Source organism: Solanum lycopersicum, chromosome 7 (assembly GCF_036512215.1).
Source record: "Solanum lycopersicum chromosome 7, SLM_r2.1".
NCBI classification, from domain to species: domain Eukaryota; kingdom Viridiplantae; phylum Streptophyta; class Magnoliopsida; order Solanales; family Solanaceae; genus Solanum; species Solanum lycopersicum.
Window position 1 is genome coordinate 3,486,042 of NC_090806.1, and position 20,335 is coordinate 3,506,376.

The 20,335-nt window shown below is 27.7% G+C and overlaps 3 protein-coding genes and 1 long non-coding RNA gene across 4 annotated transcripts; 1 reads left to right on the forward strand and 3 right to left on the reverse strand.

The window, feature by feature from the left end:
- Positions 1–2,559: 2,559 nt before the first annotated feature.
- Positions 2,560–2,976, reverse strand: LOC104648246 (uncharacterized). The gene has a single exon (XM_010325171.2). It carries the CDS (start codon positions 2,974–2,976, stop codon positions 2,560–2,562), a length of 417 nt encoding a protein of 138 aa, XP_010323473.2.
- Positions 2,977–7,122: 4,146 nt separating this feature from the next.
- On the reverse strand, positions 7,123–9,375 carry LOC101250706 (probable E3 ubiquitin-protein ligase RHY1A). Its single transcript, XM_004242658.4, has 3 exons — positions 8,802–9,375; positions 8,273–8,388; positions 7,123–7,598 (listed from the first exon to the last, which is right to left on the reverse strand). Exons 1-3 carry the CDS (start codon positions 8,967–8,969, stop codon positions 7,298–7,300), a joined length of 585 nt encoding a protein of 194 aa, XP_004242706.2. The 5' UTR covers positions 8,970–9,375; the 3' UTR covers positions 7,123–7,297.
- A 3,508-nt stretch (positions 9,376–12,883) lies between these two features.
- Positions 12,884–14,634, reverse strand: LOC101251003 (uncharacterized). Its single transcript, XR_011221933.1, has 3 exons — positions 14,265–14,634; positions 13,918–14,033; positions 12,884–13,225 (listed from the first exon to the last, which is right to left on the reverse strand). It is a non-coding gene; the product is annotated as an uncharacterized lncRNA (long non-coding RNA).
- Positions 14,635–16,674: 2,040 nt separating this feature from the next.
- LOC101251301 (uncharacterized) lies at positions 16,675–19,916 on the forward strand. The gene is made up of 3 exons (XM_004242660.5): positions 16,675–17,046; positions 17,375–17,472; positions 19,360–19,916. The coding sequence occupies exons 1-3, from the start codon at positions 16,966–16,968 to the stop codon at positions 19,655–19,657; spliced, it is 477 nt and encodes a 158-aa protein (XP_004242708.2). The 5' UTR covers positions 16,675–16,965; the 3' UTR covers positions 19,658–19,916.
- Positions 19,917–20,335: the final 419 nt, after the last annotated feature.

Genomic DNA, 20,335 nt, shown 5'->3' on the forward strand with positions numbered 1-20,335 from the left:
ATCGAGAGAAATTACTTAGTATTTTTTGTTATCTCAATTAAAATTCGTATTTAAAACTTTAACTTTTTTTTTGTACTTCATTGATAGTTACGTTATATACTTAGATCTCGTAATCATACACTTAGTATAAGAGAAATTCTTAATTTGAGGCATTTTCTCTTTTATAATTCTTACGTAACACAAATAAATTAATCGAAATTACTTAATATATATGATAATGTATGAAATTATTTTTTTTATTGTTTTTTATTAACCTGTATTAAGAAATATATCAAAACAAAAAAAAAGAAGATGATATTTTAGCATTATGAGGGTTAGGAATATAAAAGTAGAATTTCCCTAGGCTTCCATGTTTGTGAGATTTCTGAAACTTTTTAGCTTTGGGACCAAGGTAGGAATAAAAAAATCTTGCTTAAAAATCAACAGTAGTTTTTGTCTATGTAAATTTTCTTGTTTATATTTACTCATCTTATTTTATTTTATCTTTTAAAATTAAATTAATTTAATATTTTAAATTTAGATATTTATAAATTATACGAAAAATATTACAAGTTACATTCTTATTTATATTAATATAATAAAAATATTATTTTTAAATTATCGATCAAAATTTATGCTGTTTGATTTTCGAAAATTAAAATATGAAAAGTAAAAATAATCAAAACGGAAGAAGTATTAACTAAAAAGAGTTATTTAACCAAAAGTAAATATGGAAACTAATGGTAAGTAAGTAACTACTTTTCTTACTATAATAATTGTAGTAGTTTATTAATTTACAATTCATCATTCATCCTGTTTATTAATCATTTCGATAAACAATTAAGTTTCCCAATTTACATATTAAAGTTAATTCATTTTTACCAATGTACCAACCAACAACTAATGAAAAATAATAATCAAAAGTGAACAAGTTTTGAACATTCTAAGAACATATTTTATTATATAAAAAAAGTAAGTCCTCACTAAAAAAGAATCTTTACAATCTTGATTTAATGAGCTACACACAAAGTGAAGTCTAATTAATCAAATTAGTAAATTTTTAATAAAAATAAATTTTAGAAAAAAATTGTCATTTACTCATGATTAATAGCAAATTAAATTTACTTATATTTAATATTAATAAAAAATTTATATTTACTCACGACTTGATGTTAAATTTTGACTTTTTGAAAAATAACTTTCATAAAAATCACTCTTGAGCTCGTTTCGAGACAATGCACTGATAAAATGTATTGAGGCATATAGGTAGTTTTGTTAAACTTATATTTTGCGTTCAATTGTAAGCTCTAAATATGTTCGGTGTCCGAAGGTGCTCTCCTAATAGCTTTACATAAATTTTATGTGTTAAAATCTTTAATTAACACTATTGATTTTCGTAATACTTTGATAAGTGAGTGATATTTAATAGTCTGTTTTTATCTGAAGATTGAAAGTCACTCAATATAATAATTTATGATATTATATATTCACTATTTAGAAACATTATGAGGGTGAATTTCATTTTTAACATTTCTTTTAGAAATACAAAGCGAAATTATTATTTTTAATCTGAATGATCTTCATTTTGTTTATCTCTATAGTCTGAAAATTAAGATATGATTATTTTATTATTTCTCCATTTAAAGCTAATTTTGTTAATATTGTTTTATTTATAAATACGAATAAAAGGGAAATAAATAACACAGCATGCTAGATAGGGCCAATCATGGTTGTAGTTAAAAAGTTAAATAAAATCATATTTTGAATCAAATTAAATAAAATAACTGATATTCGATTTTGATTAGATTTGATTTTAAATTTTAAAAATTGATGTTATTTAGTTCGTTTTTTAATTCTATTAAAGCTCTGCATAATTAACTAAATCGAACTGATATATATATATATATATATATAAAATTAATTTATTAATAAATAAAGGTATTTATATCTATCCAAGTGCAAATATCTTCAACAAACTTATAACTTTCAAATCGAAAGAATAAAAAATCTTATCAAATCGACGATAACTAAACCAACGTCATTCTTTTGTTTGATTTTAAAATTTTAAAAATCAATTAAATTGATTTAATTTTAGTTTTAATCAATAATCAATCATAATTAAACCATAAACACCCCTAATGCAAGTAATATATTTTAACAAAATGTAGTTCTTTTATTATTTTGATGCCTTATTCGAAAACTAAGATCGATGTTAGAGCAAACATCTCATATTAACTTTTTTAATCGCATTATTTTAACTAATTTCTATATTTTATAATTTTTAAGGTTAGTTGTTAGATATTAAGGCAACATAAACAACAACGACATATATTTCGTGTATATAGAGAGATTATTTATGATAAAAACATAAAATAAAAAATTATATTAAATAAAAAGTTATATTAAATACTTAGTAATGTTTTTTTTTTTTATAGAGTCAAAAGTTTAATTTATATACAAAATTAAGCCAGTAAATGTAAGCTTTTATCCCCTGTATTTGTACTAATATATTTGCAGAAAAATAAAAACGACAAAAAAAATTAATAAAACAAACAAAACCCTCACCAGTAACCACCGCCCTTACTCATAAACAGCGGCAGCAATACCCAAATTCTTCACCGGCGGCTGCGGAGGCGACGGAGGAAGTCTAGAAGAGAAATTCGTCAACGGAGCGTCATCTTCGAAATTCAACGAGTAACTCAAAGGATCATAACGGAACTCAGCAGATGAGTGTCGTTTATGGCGGTTTCCGTTCCCGTTACTGATGAAATTGAAGATCGTACGGCACTTGTCTTTGATATCAGGCTTGATCCAGATCAGCGACGGGTTTTCATCGGAGGACGACGGCTGCCGTGACGGCGGAGGGTGGTAATCGAGGGAGTGAAGTTTGGTGGTGGTGTTGCGGTGGGTGAAACAGCAGGAGAAACAGAGTGAGTTTTTGAGTTTTTGTTTGAGTGATGGTGGAGAATTGGGTATGGTGAATTCGTCGTCCTCCATTGGAGAGAGTGTGAGAAGCTTGTAAGTGAGTGAGTGAGAGAAAACGTGAAGGAGTTTCTAATTTATGTCGGGATTTTTCTAATATTACTTTCGTTGGTTTTATTTGTCTAGCATACTAAAAATATTATTGATTTTTATTTGTTCATTATATTAAAAAAAATTACCTAACAACACGAAATAATAACATGTTGTTCGCTTATTAATGATTTCATACTATATTTCAAGTAAAATATATCTAGATACGAGAGAAGCAACGAGACAAATGAAATATTATATGTATACCAGATAAAAGTAAATCAACTTTAGATACATTAATGTGGGATATCCAGTACATTTTGAAATATGAATATACGAGGAGAGAGAACGAGCGAGTGAGGTACAAGAGAGGTGAGCGAGAGAGTAAGATATATACAAATCTACTTGATTATTGTCATATGTAGAACAAGTTACACTTATTTTCAATCTCATGCATTTGAGATATATATGTATTTAAGCGCGTTAAATATATGTATTCGATGTTTAATTTCGGATCATATTTGTAATATTGAAAGAAAGATAATTTTTCCTAAACTAATAGAATATTTATGTTTTGTACTCTTATCAAAATTAGATGACAATTTTTACTTATTCCAAATTGGAAAATTAAGACTAACTTATTTTACTCTTATTCTAAAACTAGTTATCGATAGCTCATTTATGAACGATTTCTATAACATAATTATATATTTATAATGAATTTAAGTCCTTAGTTATAGAATGTATTAGTTCGTAAATAATAGTACCAATATATTAAGAAAAGCAATTATTATTTATACTTCAATTTTCTTCATTTAAGATCCAAATTTATTTCAAATACTTTTCATTTGATTGAACTAATAAAAGTAAAAAAATTTAAAAAATATTCCAAAATAATGTTAAAAACGAACTAGAAAACAAAGTTATAAATTGTTCATACTAAAGTGTGCAATAGGCCAAACTAATATGACGTGTCAATCTATACAGCTACAAAATAAATTTTTCTACATTAATTTTTAACACGATTTACCTCAATTAATATGAAAATACAAAAATAATATATATGTCAATTTAACATTATGTGTAGTGCCGCATATAAATTCAAATTGGAATCATGTCCGGTGAATTTCATCTATATTTAATTTCTTAATATCAGAATAGCTTATATAGTCATGATTCAATTCAGGTCCATCTTGATTGATTTCTCATGTCCGGTTATAATTTATAACATATTATGATATTAAAATATAAAATTTTACTTTACAAACAATTATTTGTTACGGGGAACATAAATTAAAAAGAGAAAATTGTATATAATATCAAATTATTAATTTAAATTAAATGTCATAATTATAGATTGATTTAATTGTATTGCATAACACTGTTGTTATTTCGTTTCTCGCCTGATGAATCTCGCTTGCCACTCTCGTTCTCTCCCTTTCTTCTGTTGCTTTTTCTACAAACATAAACGTATAAAATGTGTTTGTATTTGTGTAAAGCGAGAGAAAATTGTACACATACATATAATTTTTTCTCCTCTCACATATCTCGCTCGCTACTCTCCTAGATCTCGCTCGCCAGTCTCACTTATACAAATAGAAAAAAATGTATAAATTGTGTTTCTATTTGTATAAAGCGAGAGAACATTATATATATACATGCAAATACATATATCTTCGTTCTATACTTATAAAGATAGAATACAACTATACCCCTGACCAGTTTTCTTTTGTCTTTCTCTCTTTCTCGTTTTATACAAATACAAATTATACTACTGATTTTTTGTATAGGTATACTGAAACAGAAACAATTTATATACAACTGTTTTTTTTTTTACATGTATAGAGAAATACATATTTATATTTGTTATTAAACACAATTATGCAAATTATAGCTATAAGTCTATAATATATAAAATATGATTTTTGTATTTGCTATATGTGACAATTGCTCCTCTTTAAAATCAATACAAAATATGAACACAAAGTGCAAATTTTCGTGTAGCCCAAATGTAGGAACATAGGAATATTCAGGTGGCCCAAACAGAAGTTGGCCCAACAATTATTTGTTACCAACTTGGCCCAATTTTATCTATATTTTGATATTTGTGCACAACTAACTGTGAAATTATATTTATATGTTATAGTTATAGTTTGTATATATAATTGTGCTCTATAATTTTTTTTTTATGTTTTAATGGCTATTAATATGTATATTTCGGTATACACATACAAAAGATCAATTGTATAATTTATTTCGATATACGTATACAAAAGAATCAATTGCATAATTTGTGTGTATAAAGCGAAAAAAGAGAGAAAAATAAAAGAGAACAAGGCAGGGAAACAACTCTATTTGTATAATTACAAGTGTATAGGACGAAATATATGTATTTGTATAAATAATTTTCTCTCGTTTTATACAAACACAAACGCAAAGTATACATTTGTGTTTCTAGAAGTGAGAGAGAGAGAGATATGGGAGAGTGGCGAGCGAAATGTGAGAGTGCGGCAAGCGAGATTCTCTGAGAGAGAGAGACGACGAAAAGATATGTATATATACAGTTTTCTCTCACTTTATACAAACACAAACGCATTTTATACATCTGTGTTTGTATAAAAGTGAGAGAGGCAAATGAGACACTGTTAGTAAGAAAAGGAGAATGGTGAGCGAGAATTTCAGTTAGAGAGATGTATAAAAATAGTTTGCTACGAATTACAATTAAATCAAATAATTCAAGTTCAGCAAATTTATATTAATATTTGAGGTACCGCTACTTCAATAATAAAAATATTTATCTTATTTTTGAAAGAAAATAATTCTAATTCCTCCAATATAATGAAAGGATAAATTTCTTAATAACCCATGATGATTCAATTAAATAATTAATTAACATTTCTCTTATTAACTAAACAACACTCACCTCATATATTTTAAGTAATCATCACATGGCTATTATGCCCAAATTTAAAGAATTAGTAACAAAATAGTGATTAGTACCGAAAATCACAAGCTAATTAATAAGTTCCCCATTTGTACAAGTCAAGTCACTAATGGCCTAATTAATTAATAGCAAATTAGATTATCTTTTTTCTTCTTCTTTTGGTTTATGTCTAATTGTCATTTTGATTTAATTAGGTGGAAGTCACTTCCATTAACAAATCATATTAATCAACAAGTGTACCGTTAAAATGACAAAAATAATTCTTTTTAATATATACTATTATTATTTTTATCAACCAAAAAATAATTAAAGAATTGAAATTCTCAAGGATCAAAGTTTACTAAAAAACAGTATTGAAATCAATTCAAAATATCAAAAGAGATGAAATTGAATAATCGAATTGATTCAATTTGGTTCAATTTTTTAATTATTCGATATTTATGTCCACTCATGATTCATAATCCAATGCAAACAAAAATAATACTAAGATAGATTTATTATTATTTTTATATGGGACCAGACAAGATAGTGAAAACTAATTGAATTATTTGGAAATTTTCTTTCATGGTGGGATCCAAAAAAAAAAAAAATGTTAGATAGTGATATTTGGTTCCATTTAAATCACTTGTTCCAATTGATACTCAATAGCCATATGATAATCAATAATGGAATTTCACAAAAAAAATCAATTGATGTAACGAAAACTCTAGACTTCTTATAACGATTAAAAAATTATTCTTTCTTTGAACTAGCTTTTAATAAGAGTTGATTATTCATAAAGTTACTCGATCATTGATACTCAATGATCGCTTGTTCCAATTGATACTCAATAGCCATATGATAATCAATAATGGAATTTCACCAAAAATCAATTGATGTAACGAAAATTCTAGACTCCTTATAACGATTAAGCAATTATTCTTTCTTTGAACTAGCTTTTAACAAGAGTTGATTGTTCATACAGTCACTCGATCATTGAAAATAATGTAATAAATTCACTCAACTATAAAAATGACAGTAACAAAATCATATATATGGTTGTTTTGTAATATAGAAAAATCACTTAGCTATTGTTATATCATCACACCAACTATACTCTTAGCCAGAAAGTTGTTTTCATTAGCAATATTTGAAGCCAAAATAATTAAAAATCAAGTAATTCTCCCAATCCACCATAGCTCAAACTACATAAATGTTTTTTCTTAAAAGATAAAAAAATAGTCAATAGGTTCAATTACAAGACACCTATTATATCTCTCTCTCTATATATAATGTTGTACATTTTAGAAAATCTTGGACACCTACAAGTTGTAGAAAAAGACATATGCAACTTCCTTCCATTTTCCTAATTATGCACTAGTACTAGTTCAAAATTATTGTCATTCTACAACATGGACAATGTGCATTGGATTCTAGCCATGGCACCAAACACTTGGAATGGAATTTGTGGGCACATGTCAATTGCATTAAGTTATCACTAATCTTGAATTGATCCAAGCAAATTGAACATTCATCTTGTTCTTGAGATTTCCAAATCATTTTTGCCCAATTAAACTTCTTTGATCCACTTCTCTTTAGTCCTGAAAATACTTCTCCTTGCAAATTTGGCCTATTCTCCACCATCTCTTGGTTTTGGTTTGGTTTTTGTCTATTGTTGAGACCCCTAAATTCAATATCACAAGAAGAAAAATACAATTTAGTGACATGAGGATAAAGGGTCAAACAATTAACGGTTCAAGTTGCTAACTTAGAAACTACTCCTATGTGGTTTTTCCTAATAGGTTTAAGTTATATACATTATATGTTTAAAGATCTGTTATACCGTTTGGTACGTGGGATAAGGTCAGGTATTCAAAGATCAAACTCGATAAGAAATTTGTATTGTATTTGATTGACAGTATAAATTTATCTCAGGCTGAATCTTGGATATCTCACCTTATCCCATAGGATAATTCTATCCCATCTCTCAGATGGGATATACCAGTCCAAAAATTATAATTGAAGGACCATAATTCCAAAATAATTTAGTCCGCAAACCAAACAATCTTCGCTTAGTTATATTAACATGTGATGGTGGGCTAGTACCCATTTTTTAAGTTACTAATTATATTATACTACAATTATTTGTCTATAGTTACCTTACAAGTGACCTGATTATGTATTTATTATCTTTAAATTCGTCATTTATATAAGCATATAAAAAGAAAGAAGAATGTATCACCGCTTTAATCTATCTTTAAAAATTACTTTATACAAAATGATCGTGAGTACATAGAACTTAAACTCTTTGCTAACATGAAACCCTAAATCAAGAAAGGTAAGGATTGAGTTTTTCACCTCTTATTTTGTGATTTCCATCTTGCACTAAGCCTCTCATCCAACCTTTGCTTGGCTTCTCTTACAGCTTCACCTAGTTTCTCATCTTGATATGCTTGACTTATTACACCCCTTTGCTATTGATTCAATTATGCAAGAAAACACACAAGAATTAGTACAACAGCACAATAGTAATTAACAACTAAGTAAACCTCAAATCCAAATAATTCAGGATCGACTATTTATGAATCCTGACTTTATGTATCGCTCCATCTAAGCTCATCTCAGTTCAATACTAATTTCATGTCATTACACACAAGAACTAGTATCTTGTAATTATAATAAACAACAACAAACAACAACAAACAACAACTATGCCTTAATTCAAAATAAGTACCAGGGGACAACGATATGAATCCTGATTATCCATATCGCTCCATTTAAGCTCATCTTAGTTGAATACTAGTATTATATCATTACATCCATATGAAAAATTTAATACATACAACAAACATTAGTGGTGGTGGGGTGGGGGGTTATCAATTAGTACCTTGGATGAACTTGAATTGAGGTGGTGTTCATGATTACTAGTGTATAGACAAAAAGAAGACCTTCTTGTGGATGAAAAACTAGAGGTGTTTGATGAATCTATACATCCATTACTTTGATGAAATCTCCTTCTTCTAGCACATTCAACACCAGGTAGCATACCAGCCATTTTTACACAAAACACAATAGAGGAAATAGAGAAAAATATTGTGAAGAACCAAAAAGTAACACACTATATAGGCCTAACTCACTAGCAACTTCTTTTTTTTTTAGTAAAAAAATGAAGGAGATAGAGGAAATCTTTCTCTTCCTATACCTTATGTATTACTAGTATTTCTTATGTCTGAATTTATACGATGACATAGTACAAAGGTTAAATACTTAATTCTTTAAAATAAAAATATATTTGAAAATTTTAAATACTTGCTAACAATTCAATATTGTTAGTAATTAAAAATATGTAGTACAAGAAATTATTTAACTAAAATATAAACTGGAAGGAATATCGAGATAATTGTCTTTTCTTTTGATTGATAACTCTATGTCAATTTTATTGGTTTTGTTATGTTTATCATAATTTTTATAATATATTTGTGATAGAAAAGACCTCTCTTAAATGCAGAAGTTTCTTGGAAATAATGGGCAAATTAATAATTATTGGACTAAAGTTTTTTGGTAGACAAAAAAGGTCCCTACCATTACATTCATTTTTTTGATAAAAATTTAGGACTTTTTTCCTCTTTTTTTTTTTAAAATAAAAATTTACTTTTTAAGAAATACATATTTGTTCTTTTAAATTTTAAATTTACATTTGTTATATACACACTTATTTTAAATTTTAAATTCACCAATAGTAATAAATTTACCATCAATTTATACCAATGACAAGATCTATAACAAGTAAATAATTTATCTTTTGAATATTTTTTACTTTACTTTAAAATCAATATTCAGTTATAAACTATCAAAATTCAATATGAAGTTGGATTTCAAATTTGGGTGAGTGTTTATAAATTGCTTCTCTATTTCATTTTTAGAAATTTTATATAAAATGGTTGTATTACCTTAATCCAATATTGTGAATATAAAGAGGTATATTCTAACTCTTTTTTTATTTGCAAAAAATATAATTATAATTTCAACTCCAATTTCATAATTTTCAAACACTTGCATCCTATAATTAACTTTTTAACTTCATAAAATTCAATAATACTTATTAATGTAATTATCCTTCTATATGTGTAAGGTGTTACATGCGTTAGTATAGTGTATGATATAATTAAAATGTTTCTCAAAAGGTAAAATTTGCAACCTCTATAAATATGGATATATAAGTTGCAATCGAACAAATTAGGATTACTCCAAATTATCAAAATAAAATTTTAATCAAATCAAACCAAACTAATTTACTATAATTGGCAACCAAACATTATCATTGGCAAATTGTACACATGATTCGACGTATGTTCAATTTAATTTTATAAACGTATTAAAAAGATAATAATAAATTTGTATATCTATTAAATTTTGAATTAGTAATTGATTCATGAATTCAATGGTTTATCGAACTATAAAATTAAAACTATGAATCTAATTTTAATTGATAGCATCAAAAAAATAACATAGAATGAATTTGGTGCAATCTTATTATATTATTTTTATTAGTGCTATAATAAAAGATACTATATTTTTTTATGTATATATAAAAAAAAAGATAGAGAGATAGTCTGTCAAAATCTAATAAAATATAAAAGGCTGCCAAACAATAAAGTATACAATAAGATCAAATGATATTCTATAAATTAATTTTATTGTACGTCGGACATAATTTTTAAATATAATATGCATATAACTTATTGTCCATTGAGAAGCCTTTAATTTATGAGGGTCATAATATAATCTTTATTTACCAATAAATTTACTTTTTCTTACAATAAACAAATAAAATCTAGAAATAATTGTAAATTATTCTTACATTCAATCACATGCATCTTAGTTTCTTTGTTTTTTCTTTTTTTTTTCTCAAAACTTTTTAAACTAAATTTGACACTATTAGAAGAAATAATAATTGATGTAATATAGCAAAATTTACTATTATTTTTAAGATATTATTCTGTAGTTAAATTATAGAGAATTTGATCTTATTGTTTATTGTTTCTTTATTTTTTAAATAATTGATTGATCTTCCTATGATATATACATATAAGTGATTCTAAAGGAGCTCAATGATTGTTTCTTATGTATAAATAGTTGTGACTTGTGAGTTGTATATTCTTCCAAATGTTATGTGGGGTTCATGAATAATTAATCCCACTAACATTTATTTGTACATCCAAATCAATAAAAAAGCTAAAAGATATTTCAAATCATATCTCAATTATTATTTTTTATTAGGGTAAAATCTCTATAAAATTTCTATAAAGTAATATAGGTGAATTTATGAAATTTTATTATTTTAAAGAGATATTATTTAATAGATAAATTAATATTTATTAATTTAAAGAATGATTTGAGTTTTGATAAAGATTAATTTTGATTATATCAAAATCATTGTATCTTACTAATTTATATATCATATTTATTAATTTCACATAAAAAAATATTAAATATAAAATACAACGAATATATCAAAATCATTGTATTTTACTAATTTCATTATTTCAACCTTGTGACATTGTGATAACAAGAGTTTTCACGATGTATTATCGAACAGATTTTGTCGTAATATATTAGAAGGTTATGACGTGGGACAAACTGATCCAGCAAAGATCGATGTTTTGGATGCTATCAATTTGCAATTCTTGTTTGGACAATCAATGTTCAGAAAGAGACAAAAGCAAATTATTTTCGACACTGTAAAATTTGTTTAGAGGATTCAATCTCAGAGAACTTGAATGAACCTACCTGTGAAAATATCATTCATGAACTTAAGGTCGTGATTAATGATCTCGATAAACACAAATGGATGTCAATAAGTTGTTGATTATCCGGGTGAAAGTGATACATGTTCAGAGGTGCGGAGCTTAAAAGAAATTATGGACACCATCGGAAAAAACAATGTTGATGATGAAGTTGAAGATGATAATATACGTTAGGAATCAGTTACACGTAAGGAAATACATATCTCATCTAGAACACTTCACAATTTTATGGTGCAGTTCGAAAAAACAACATTGGAGCTCTTGGATGCAATAAGAAAAGTTAGAGATGATGTTCAACTACATTTAAATTGTAAGAAAAACCAGAAAACAATAGAATCATATTTCACTAAATTGTCTTAGATATATTTATACTTTTAAAGAACTATTAATTTATGATATTAATGGGACCATATATTTATATAGGGGTCATCTGAAAATATATTATCTTATCGAAATTGATGATTTTTTTCATTAGCCCAAGTCAGGATCAGAGAAAAATATTATTTTTAGAGAGATAATTAATTTAACGAGTATTAATTTATAGAGTTATAAAATTTATAACTAAGTAGGCATTTGGCTACGTGATACTATATCACGATATGGTATCGTGAGATGAAATCAGCGTTTGGACATGTGATTTTACGTGGATTCAGTCTCATGATTCCATATCATCAGATGTGATTTGATATTCTCCAAAAAACATGATATGGAATCCATGAGAATATCATATCATGTTTGAGATATTTTAATACAAAAATTGATTCACGAGTTTATATTTTGTTCAAATAACCCCATATTTATATCTACAAACCATTTATTTCATATGTAAATAAAAATTATAATTACATCATTACTTTTAAAAATTTATTATTCTCACTAATATATAGTCACTTTAACTCACACTTCATGATCGTTGAGTAATGAAATCATGAAGAGCCCGTAAAAGGTGTTTCATTTTTACTCAAATATATTAATGAGAAGTGAAAGTTAGATTGAAACAATTAGAACAAATAGTTTTGTAATAATTTATCATGCGATTTTATAATTTTTTGTTTATTTGATAAAATTGAATAACCAATTGGGGCTATTTTAATAGTTTTAGAACTTACGAAATTTTTATATTTATGAGAAAATATACAACACCAACATTCCATATCGCATGTCCAAACAAAACTTTAGTTTCATGTCATAATTCCATATCATGATATCATATTGCATGGCTAAACCGGCCCTTGTATACTTTTATCAAATACATATTACCAAGTCAATTAGGTTCATTACAAGAAATCTTATACACTACTTGCAAGTCCACTAAGAGCACTCTTAAAAAGCAAAAATACATTTATACATGAATAAAATGTGTCTTATACAGTAACCAAACGACTCCTCGGTGTATTAAAAATAGCCTTTTCTTTCTCAAACTACAACTTTGAATATTGGTCAAACCATTTGTCAGCTAATCAGGCCCCTCCATTGCCCTAGACTTTTGTATCCCTTGGCAACCCTGAATTCAATTACACCAACAAAATAAAAATGAAAAACACAGTCAGCATCATGAGGATAAAATGGTCAAAGAAATAATAGACATGAGGAATCCTAGGTGGGTGTGGGTGTGGGTGGTGGGTGGGGGGGTATGGTGCGCATGTTAGCAAGAAGAATGGGGTTCTGCTAATGTGCGCCAACAAAATGAAGTTGAGGTCAATATTAAAGCAAACATCATGAGGATAAAGGACAGAAAATGGGGTACCCCATGTTGGGTTGGGGGTGGGGGTGGGGGTGGGGGAGGGGGATCGGAATATCTCATTCCGATAGTCTCGATCTTTGTTTCTTCATTTTATCAGGGATTTGAATCATATGATTTTACTTTAGATATATTTCCATGATAGTCCTGTTAGGGGTTGGGGTTAGAATAGGTCATTTCGATAATCTCGATCTTTGTTTTGTTTATTTTATCAAGGATTTGATCATATGATTTTACTTTAGATATATTTTTCATGTTAGTTGAGTTAGTAGTTGGGGTTAGAATAGGTCATCCCGACTATTTCGATCCGTTAATTTATTTATTTAACGAATTATCTAAATTTTCACATTCATTTTAGGGATAAGGTGGGGGTACAAGTTAGCACGAAGAATGAAGTCCTACTAACATGCGCCAATAAGAAAAAAAAAGAGTAATTTGGATCTAAGATTTATAACCTCTTATTTTGTGATTTCCATTGGGAACTGAGCCTCTCATCCAATCTTTGTTTGGCTTCTCTTGCAACTTCACCTAATTTCTCATCTTCATATTCTTGGCTTGTTGCATTTCTTTCCTATTCATTCAAAAAAAAAAAAATTAAAAAAAATAAATATCATAATTCATTTAAAAAAAATTGATTGATCAATATAGATGAATTCAATATCTAAAGGTGATAGATTTCAGAATGATTATTATGTATTCGAGATGCAATTACATTGAGATTCATTTGTACGAGTACATATAATCTAATCAAGCAAAAAAATATATATAATATAATTTTTCAACGAACTGACTTCGATCGTACCTGGGATAATCTTGATGTAAGGTTATGTTCATGGCTACTTGTGTATAGACATAGAAAAGATCTTCTTGTGGATGAAGATATATTATATGATGAATCAAACATTCCATTATTTTTATGAAATTTTCTTCTTCTAGCACATTCAACACCAGCTAGCATACCTGCCATTTTTTTACTTGTAATATAATATAACAAAATAAATATTTTTCAGATTTCGAGATAAAAGAAGTCTTTGATATCAAAATATTCGATATTTCGAATTCTTCTTCTATAGTACTATATATGGAGTTTGATTAATAAATAGAATTTACGAAGGAAGATGGTAGGAAGGATGTTGGAAACTTCACAAGACTTTTGGTCCAATTTCTTTATTATTATTATTATTATTTTATATATTTACGTAATTTTTAAATAATATATGTTTTTGTTTCTTTAGTCTTGTTGAATATGGATGATAATTACAATGGAACATAAGAAATGTCATTTCTTTTTTAAAAAAATAAATAAATTATGTTCATAGGTTAAGGCAAACAATAAATTAAAGAAAAAAAAGTGTTGAGATGAGATCTCTAAAAAGAGCACAAAGAAAGGAATTTGGGCTTGATAAGGCCCAATGAACTAATTGTGTTGTCCTTTAATATTTGTTCTTGTTTCCGTATATCTTTTTTTTTTAAAAAAAATGGAGAATCGACAGTTCACGTAAGCAATTAACTGAATTTGATTGTGTTCTTTTCCTTCTTGTTTGTAACTTTAAAGTCGCGATGATTCGACATAATTGTGATAGCTATATTAAAATATAATATGAAGTCGTATTGAATTATCGTGACTTTTATGCTACATTTTTGAAATGGTACTGTTATTTTTGCCTTTATTTGTTTGTAGCTTTGAAATCATGATAATCTAGCATGATTCGTAAGTAAATCAACTGTTAATATGACAACTACATTTTATGTAACATAAAGTCATATCAAGTATATGCTATGTTAGTACTGATACATCGTGAAGTTTATTAAACGTATCATTCATGTTCTGATTGTTTTTGAGAACATAATGAAAAAATTAGGGTTTTAAGAATAAAAAATTCAATTACATGATGATATATTACGATATGATAACATTAATTTATTGGTAATGTATCATAAATTTCAAATTAACAAACGATTCAAAGTTTGAGCAACAAAAACAAAAACAGATCAAAACTCATTACCTCGAGTAGATTCAAACAAGAAATTGGGGATGATACTTTTTGAGAAAATTACAGAAATAGCCCCTTTTATTTCACTTATTTCCATTATCCTCTATTACTTTTTAATATCTCCAAATCTCTTTTTTTAAAAAATGTAATCGAGTTGCATATTAATGTATCTGACTCAGTATTTTCATGTATCCGACTACATATTAACGTATTCGAACCAATATTTAATGTTTTCGAGCTACATATTATATATCGAACTAGTTTTTAATGTATCCTAGTTACATATCAAAGTATTCGAGACATAATTTGATGTATTCAAGCTATATAATAATGTTTTCGGACTTCAATTATTGTATTCGAATTTTTTAATTTTTAAGAAATTAATGTAATTAATAACTTATGAGGGATAGATTATAATTTCATGCTAAAAGTACAAAATTTACGTAATTTACCCAAAAATGAATAAACCATAAAATCTTATAATTATAAAAGATAATTTTACTGATTATTTCCTTTGAAAACGACATACATATAGTGGAAAGGAACAAAAGATATTTTGAGATAACACTAACTCAATTCAACATAAAAGTATAATTGCATATTTTTTCTCTCTTTTTTTTCTTTTTCTTTTTTATATATATCTATGTAAAAAGTTTTGTTAATAAATAAATAAGAACCAATACTTTGCCCAATTTTTGTATACCCCTTGTAAGGAGTTCTGATATTTTCTAGATTACTTTAAAATTAAACTTTAGAATTGAATTTTTTACCACTTAAACGACCCTCCTTACTTTACCTCTTATAAATGAAGCAAAATCAATATCTTTTTGTACTCTTATAATTTATTGAAACACTTCTTTAATGCTACTATTATTATAATGCAATTATCTTTTTCTCAACTATTTTTTTTATCTAAAAAAAAAATAGTAAATTAATATCACAAATATGTATTGAATTAACACTGAAACTTCATATCTGAATCAAAGATATAAATCAATGAGTATTGTGGTGGAATGACAACTGATAAGTATTTCTTCATCCTTAATCAAGAGACTTCGAATTTTACTTCATGACGGAGCTAGAAATTTTCACAAAAAATATTCAAAAAAATATAACCGAGCTATAACAGTTTAATCACCATATGACTATGCCATTGATTTAAATTTCCTTAGATACGAAGTGTATATAATCAGAATCAACTCATATTTATAACTCAATATCATATAAGATTTGTATATTTATGAGATCAATTTAAATCAAATTGAAATATCTTTTTGACATTTTATTTTACGTGATTATATAATGCACATTTTTAGACACGTTAGCTTTTTAGTTACACAATCACTTTTTTTTTGTTAACCTTTTCTTAAAGTTTCATCTTTGCTTGGAATACTTATCCTAAAGTTTTTTATCCAATCAACATCTCAAAAAGACAAATCTTGTACACAAAAATAAAAAAAATATCATGTTCATAATTTTGTTTAAAATTCTCCAAAATTTGCTAAAATCATGTCTGGTTTGTTTGTTGGAATTTTGTGTATTGCAAAAAGGGGTTATCAGTTCAGATCATTTGATTCTGCTTCTTCCATGGTATGCTAATTCATCTAAAACTCCTTTCTCGAAAAATTATATTATATACATATATACATTATATATATATATATATATATATATATATATATATATATATATATATATATATATATATATATATATATATATATATGAGATGTTGATTTTTCAGTGCGTAGATATTTTGAATCTCGTTAGTAAAAATTCTGATGGTAATTCACTTGATATTTAACTGTGAATTCAATTATTATGATTTATTTACTTATAGTTGTTGTAGAATCAATAAACTTCAAATTTTGATTTGATTTTGAAGTATATTTATTGTGTTTTGCATTTGAATGAGCAGATAGAACAGAGAAGTATAGGAAGCCATGGATATAATAATGAGGATTTAGGTGAAAAAACCAGAGAAGCCAAGCAGAGATTGGATCACAAGCTAAGAAGGTAATTTTTGTAAATAATTAACCTCATTTTGCTACTTTACTGTATAAAATTTGGTAAAGAATTGGAAGTTAATTGCTACTTTAATTATGTTATTGAGAGAAGGATGTGTACTTGTTCTTTTCTTTTTTTCGTGTTTCGTGTTTCTACTTACTTGATGAGTTTCGAAAATCTAATTTGGAGAGCATATTTTGCTTGTGTTATAGAGATGATTCGTGTGTATTACCCTTTTTTCGGTCTTAGTACCTGGTACTAGTTGGCTGAATCAGAGGCGGAGCCAGAATTTTTAATAAGGGGGCTCAAAAATCTGTAGAAATAGCCATATGAAGTAGCCGAGAAGGGGGTTCGACATTTACCATATATATATATATATAAAATTATTTTAACGATATACAAATAATATAATTTTCCGCCAAAGAGGGTTCGGATGAACATTTTCGTACAAGGTGACTCCGCCCCTGGGCTGAACTAATCCGAATTTGCACTGTTGGAAGTTTGATGTATGTTCAAACTTGCACATGACCGTATATTAGCGTTGTGGTCGGAATGCTAGAAAGATATCAAAAGTAATCCTGGAATTGATTACTGAAAAGCTGCAAAGAAAGTTTATGGAACGTTATGAAGCCACAATTCAGGGTAAACGCTCTCTATTATCAATGCTCATAGATTTTGATAAATTGAAACTTGAGCATTTGAGTTTTGGTAGTTGTGATGTTTGCAACTTGAAGTTGTGTATGGACATGTATTTAATTTTACTTGGAAATTTTACGAGGGAAATGGCTCAAATCTGATCAGATTTCATAGCCAAACAGATATTTGAAGATATAGTTAGCTTCTAACTGTTCTTAGGTATAGTTAGTTTCAATTACAGGCAGAGTTATACATAACCGAACTCGACATTTCTCTCTAATTGAACTATACGTAACTGAGCTTGACATGTCTCGATACTGAGTAAGTTTCGTCCATTCTAACTGAGGAGCTTTTTTTTTTAACCTCTCCGGTGAGCAGCATGTGTTTCTGGTAACACAGCATGAGTTTCGGAACAATTCTGTGGGGTTGTCGTTCTCCTTATGGAATCACTGGTTTGGTCTTCTTGATATAAAGCCCGAAATGGTGTTTTCTTTAGGGAAAGTTAGCCTCTTGATGCAGGGGAATTGTAACTTGTGATGTGAGCTTAAATGACGAAATGAGGATATATCTAGCTGACCCCAACTTATTTGGCACTGAGGCGTAGTTGTTGTTGTAGTCACGAGTCAAAATACTTATTTGGCACTGAGGCGTAGTTGTTGTTGTTGTCACGAGTCAAAATTTTGATTCAACCACTCTCTTTTGGGGGGTGCAAGTGAAGATTTATCGCCTGCTCACTGTTCAGCCGTTACTTTCCCTTGTTCGTTAGTTTTCTGCCGTTAATTGGACTAAATCTGCTCAAGTCTTTGCTAACTTAAAGGATAAAAGATGCTTAGGATTGTATAAATCGAAATCTTGGATGTTCAAGCATTTCTAATATTTCGTGGATTAAGGCTTCCATCGCTTATTGGATGTTTACACCGAACAAATATGTGAGATTAACTATCGTCAAGTGATAAATTGTATGTAAGCAGTACATGTCTCGTATCTATTGATTCGGTATAGATACTAGTGTGTGTAAGTTTTTTCCATACCAACAACCAAGTACTTGTTGAAACATTTTATGTTAATGTAATCTCTGCTTTGTTGCTCCGACTCTTCAAACTGTCGTGTGTGACTGTGCGTATTGGATCCTCCAAAAGCAGTACTTTTCTTGATTGGTTTTGGAGGATCCAGCATGGGCACGACAGCATATTGGTGAGTCCGAGCAACATATAGGATCTGAATGAGGTTATACTTATTCGTTGTGTTTATTGAAAACAGGACTAGAAGTAAAGACGGAAGATTCAAGGATGTCGAAGACGGGCAAGTAGAATCAAGTACTCTGCAGAAGAAAGAGATGTCTGGAGTGAAGCAGAATGGGATAAAGACATTTAGCAGGGTTATAAAGCAACGTAACGATATCGAAAATGATGAATGCACCATTTGTTTGGGCAAATTCAAGGTTGGTGATAACCTAATGCATTTGCTATGTGACCACAAATTCCATTCATGTTGTTTGGTTCCATGGTTGGAGAATTATGTTTGTTGCCCTTGCTGCAGAATTGAGATTCTCACTTGAAAAAAATGTATATATGGGATATAAAATGAGCTTAAATAAAGAAATCGGGATTCATATAGTTGACCCCAATTTGTCTGAAACCGAGGCATGAAGTGAGGATGAAGATTCATATAGCCGACTCTAACTTGTTTGGAATTGAGACGTTGTTGTTTGAGGAGTTTGTATAGATGAAGTTTGATATAAGAAGATTGTATCATTGGTACTTGGTTACTAGAGAAGTTTGAGAACTTAATTACTCATATCTAATTTCTTCATGCAACATCTTAATTATTTAGATCTCCATTCAGATTCACGCATTAATTATTATGGAAAAATTACTGAAATACTCTTATTATGTTACTCTTATTTTTAATACCTCCTCCTATTCTTAAAAATCTCTAAAATTCCTTATTTCTTTGATGTATTCGAGCTAAATATCAATGTATTCAAACCAGTATTTAATGTATTAGGACTATATATTATGTATCTAGTTTATTTTATAATGTATTCCGAGCTAGTTTTTAATGTATCTGAGCTACATATTATATATCGAAGCTAGTTTTTATTGTATCCAAGCTACATATATATTGAGTTTATGTTATAATGTATCTAAGATACTCTTTAATGTATCCAAGCTATATATTAATGTATTCGATTTGTATTACTTTTTAAGAGATTAATGTAATTACAAACTAAAGA

What these genes read in the sequence shown, in the direction of transcription:
- LOC104648246 (XM_010325171.2), bottom strand. Translation starts at nt 2,976, where the DNA reads ATGGAGGACGACGAATTCACCATACCCAATTCTCCACCATCACTCAAA.
- LOC101250706 (XM_004242658.4), bottom strand. Translation starts at nt 8,969, where the DNA reads ATGGCTGGTATGCTACCTGGTGTTGAATGTGCTAGAAGAAGGAGATTT. An exon ending in TCAATTCAAGTTCATCCAAG is followed by an intron (nt 8,389 to 8,801) that starts GTACTAATTGAT and finishes TTGAATCAATAG; the next exon opens with CAAAGGGGTGTAATAAGTCA. An exon ending in TGGAAATCACAAAATAAGAG is followed by an intron (nt 7,599 to 8,272) that starts GTGAAAAACTCA and finishes TATTGAATTTAG; the next exon opens with GGGTCTCAACAATAGACAAA.
- LOC101251301 (XM_004242660.5), top strand. Translation starts at nt 16,966, where the DNA reads ATGTCTGGTTTGTTTGTTGGAATTTTGTGTATTGCAAAAAGGGGTTAT. An exon ending in TTGATTCTGCTTCTTCCATG is followed by an intron (nt 17,047 to 17,374) that starts GTATGCTAATTC and finishes TTGAATGAGCAG; the next exon opens with ATAGAACAGAGAAGTATAGG. An exon ending in TTGGATCACAAGCTAAGAAG is followed by an intron (nt 17,473 to 19,359) that starts GTAATTTTTGTA and finishes TATTGAAAACAG; the next exon opens with GACTAGAAGTAAAGACGGAA.